Here is a 3598-nt window from a genome sequence, read left to right on the forward strand (position 1 = left end):
AAATATACTTCTTTTGAGAGAAGGAATTTGATAAATTTTGGACTCTTTAATTTGGCCGAATTGTGTAATCTTTCTTCTTTGGACAATATGACCATTGACTCTTCCAAGATTGATCTCCCTCTAGGAAACTCAGATTGAGAATTGGTTAGATAGTTAAAAAAATAGACTTATATATATTGATATATAGTCTCATTATAAAGTCTCATTCTTGATGTTATAAATTGGTTCAAAATTTGAAGTTTTCTACTACTGCTCGAACATTTCTTGTAGTTTGACCTTTATTGTTTCAAATATCGATTTTGTTTTGTAAAAAACTCTGATTTCCAAAATTCTTTTTGATTTGGAAATTAGAATCAAGTATCTTTTCTTAAAAAGAAATTTTAATGCTAAGAAAACAATGGGTACAAGGACAATAAAGAAAGAAAAAAGACAGAATACAAACGTAAACTACTAGAGATGATAGATCAGGAAGGATCACATTATCAAACCGAGTCAACTCATAGAACCTACTTTGATACCATATTGAATTGATGGAAAAGATAAAAACTTTACTGAGGTGTTATAATTTGAGTACAATGAGCCTCTATTTCTAATAGAAGAAATAAGTATGATCCTATCCCCGTTACACCTAAAGTTAATTACTAAAAAATAAGTTCCAAAACAATTAAACAACTAAGGCTAAGTTAGGGTAAACATACCATGTTCAACCAAATGTGGTTGCTCCTCAAAATGAAACTGATATAATTCTATGACACCTGTCCCCTTATTGAGGCAAGTAATTTTCCTTTCATATTCGAAAATTGTTTTTCGTCGTTGGTGAAGCTCCAAGCTAGACAATGGCGAACGCAAGAGAGATTGAGAGGCTCTGAAGACTGCGAGGACGTAGTGGGAGCTGTCAGGGGGTGAAAGGAGAGCCAATGTGAGGCTTCTCTCCGTTTCTGGTACTCTCTCGACCCACCTCTTCCGCCATACGATTTCCTCACTCTGACCCGTGCCGACTTCCGTCTGCTCTGCACCCTCTTTTTCGTTTTTACTCTATAATCTTCTTGAAACTACGAAATTGCCCTGCCTGACAAAAGAAGACAGTGCCCACGTGCTCTAATTTGCTACTGAAGAGGGTGGTGTTATTGTAAATTTTGACGAAATTAGTGGCAATATTATATTGACATAAGGAAACACGGCTCTGCAAATCCATGTCTTTAAACTGCAGGAAGACGACAATACGAAGGCCGGCTGCTCGCTCACCAAAAAAGAGGAGCTCACCGCCTTCTCATTCGTCCTTGAAAGCTTTCTCACTTCCGGTCCTCATGGCCGCCGGACTCGCGGCCGTTCCGACCCTCAAAACCTGTCGTCTTGGTAGAAATCCCTTTTTTGGTACTTTACCCAAGCCCTCTATCCTTGCCAGGTCTTTGCCGTCGATCCGTCGAGCGGATGGAACTCAGAGAGGAGTCCTTACCGTCTGTTTCGTTTTGGAGGAGCATAAAGAGCCGATTCTTATCGAAGAAGAAAAACAGACCGTAAGCACAAACATAAGCAAAGGCATTTCTGAGGCGGATCAGATCCTGAGCGACCGTTTGGCGAAGAAATTCGCGAGGAAGAAATCGGAGCGTTATACCTACCTCGTAGCGGCGGTTATGTCCAGTTTCGGCATCACCTCTATGGCTGTCGCCGCCGTCTACTACAGATTCTGGTGGCAATTTGAGGTCCTTAGCCTGATCTTATTTTCTGCTTTTGAATCTAATTAATTTCACTTCTTCAGTCTGAAGATATTCTTTTACTGATACAGGGAGGTGAAATTCCAATCTCGGAGATGTTTGGGACATTTGCTCTATCAGTCGGCGCCGCTGTATGCCCCCATTACGTTATCCCGAATCGCAACCCGAGCTTCTCCGGTCACTGTACAGAATGTCATTTATTGTTTAAATGATTCCATTTTTAATTTTTCAGGTGGGGATGGAGTTTTGGGCAAGATGGGCACATCGGGCCCTCTGGCACGCATCCTTGTGGCATATGCACGAGGTTGGTTTTCCTTTTCCAAACCTTTTCCTTCTCTACTGCCTGGCCACTGAAGCGTGACGTTTGTTATCAACGGCAGTCTCATCACCGGCCGAGGGAAGGTCCGTTCGAACTCAACGACGTTTTTGCGATCATAAATGCGGTTCCTGCGATTGGTCTCCTCGCCTACGGGTTTTTTCACAAAGGCCTAGTCCCCGGCCTCTGCTTCGGAGCTGTGAGTAAAGTTCTCTCTTCTTCTCGAGTTGTCGTTCTCTTCTTTCTCCATCTCTGTTTCCTTATCAGTTCATACCACGATGGTCTTGGTTACTGCACCTCTTTGATTCTTTCACATGATTTTATATGAACGAAAGACGAATACTTATCCTGGGTTCCAATTGCCTTCAATGAAAAGCATTATCCAAAGACCCTGGAATTCTCACTTGTTTATCTTTCTGAGAAAAAACACGAAGATTCTGTCCTGTTCAGTGAATGAGTGACAAAATGTTGATTTCTCTGCGTAATTACAGGGGCTTGGAATTACTGTGTTCGGGATGGCGTACATGTTCGTTCATGACGGCCTCGTCCATCGAAGATTCCCCGTGGGTCCCATCGCCGACGTTCCTTATTTTCGGAGGGTGGCCGCCGCCCACCAAGTAAATTAAGCTTGAACCTTCTTTCTTCTTCTTCTTCTGCTCTGCTCTTATTTACGCACTGTTCTATGTGTATTCCACTCTCGCAGATCCACCACTCTGATAAATTCGACGGAGTGCCTTACGGGTTGTTCTTGGGTCCAAAGGTGAGCTTCTCTAGATTCAAATCTACACTGTTTGCTTTGATTCGTTTTTGAAATGGAGACTTAGTTCTTCGCCTGTGGATTGTAGGAACTGGAAGAAGTGGGAGGAACGGAAGAGTTGGAAAAAGAGATTAGCCGGAGGGTTAAACTATCAACAAATTCAAGAACATAATTCTGTGATTTTCTTTTTCTTTTGGGTATTCTACCCTTTTACAGTGTAAAGGGTCAATAATCTATAATGAAAAAAAGGAAATTCAAGCATGTCTGCGTATACTGTTGTGATCGCGATAGGAAGGAGAAGAAGGAGAAGAATTGTGCACGGATGTTTCTGACAGAGATTGAGATGAGTAGAAAGCAGTAAGGTGGAATCGAACCAGAATTGAACCGGAATTGAACGAAAGAAGAATAAAAGAAAAAGCAAATGATTTGGGACCCATTTCTCCCATATTTTTGGGGAATTTGATCAAATCAAAGCGAAATCCCTGCCTAATTCTTCGGTAACGTGATTCGCCCGCTCAAGCAATAAAGAAAAACAGATTTCACGTTACATGGTGCGTACACGTCGACGTTATCGTCAACGAAGAGGAAACAACCGCCTAACGCTTTCCGACAAACGCCATCAGGTCAGGCCACGTCCTCCACCATGTTCCTCAGCCGGACGTCAACGCACAAAAATCTACGCGTCGAGCTCTCATTCGCTGAGAGGATGACTCGGATATCTTAATCGTCCAACGACGCTTCTCCTTTTTATTGCCGGCCGAGGTCGCCAATAAGGGGACAGGTGTTAGCTTGTGCGAATCAGGTGGAGTG

General features: G+C 42.6%; 1 protein-coding gene across 1 annotated transcript; it reads left to right on the forward strand.

Moving 5' to 3' along the window:
• Positions 1-1224: 1224 nt before the first annotated feature.
• On the forward strand, positions 1225-3049 carry LOC137947995 (beta-carotene hydroxylase 2, chloroplastic-like). The gene is made up of 7 exons (XM_068793883.1): positions 1225-1703; positions 1787-1846; positions 1948-2019; positions 2096-2230; positions 2523-2648; positions 2735-2791; positions 2877-3049. Exons 1-7 carry the CDS (start codon positions 1308-1310, stop codon positions 2958-2960), a joined length of 930 nt encoding a protein of 309 aa, XP_068649984.1. The 5' UTR covers positions 1225-1307; the 3' UTR covers positions 2961-3049.
• The last annotated feature ends 549 nt before the right edge of the window (positions 3050-3598 follow it).

Source organism: Aristolochia californica, unplaced genomic scaffold, assembly GCF_029961685.1.
Source record: "Aristolochia californica isolate CCGP_79_NKW_82.1479 unplaced genomic scaffold, dmAriCali1.0.hap1 SCAF_13, whole genome shotgun sequence".
Classification (NCBI taxonomy): Eukaryota; Viridiplantae; Streptophyta; class Magnoliopsida; order Piperales; family Aristolochiaceae; genus Aristolochia; species Aristolochia californica.

Excerpts from the sequence above, each read along its gene's own strand:
- LOC137947995 (XM_068793883.1), top strand. The coding sequence starts at position 1,308 with ATGGCCGCCGGACTCGCGGCCGTTCCGACCCTCAAAACCTGTCGTCTT. Across the intron at positions 1,847-1,947 it reads CTCTATCAGTCGGCGCCGCT|GTGGGGATGGAGTTTTGGGC; the intron begins GTATGCCCCCAT and ends TTAATTTTTCAG. Across the intron at positions 2,020-2,095 it reads CCTTGTGGCATATGCACGAG|TCTCATCACCGGCCGAGGGA; the intron begins GTTGGTTTTCCT and ends TATCAACGGCAG.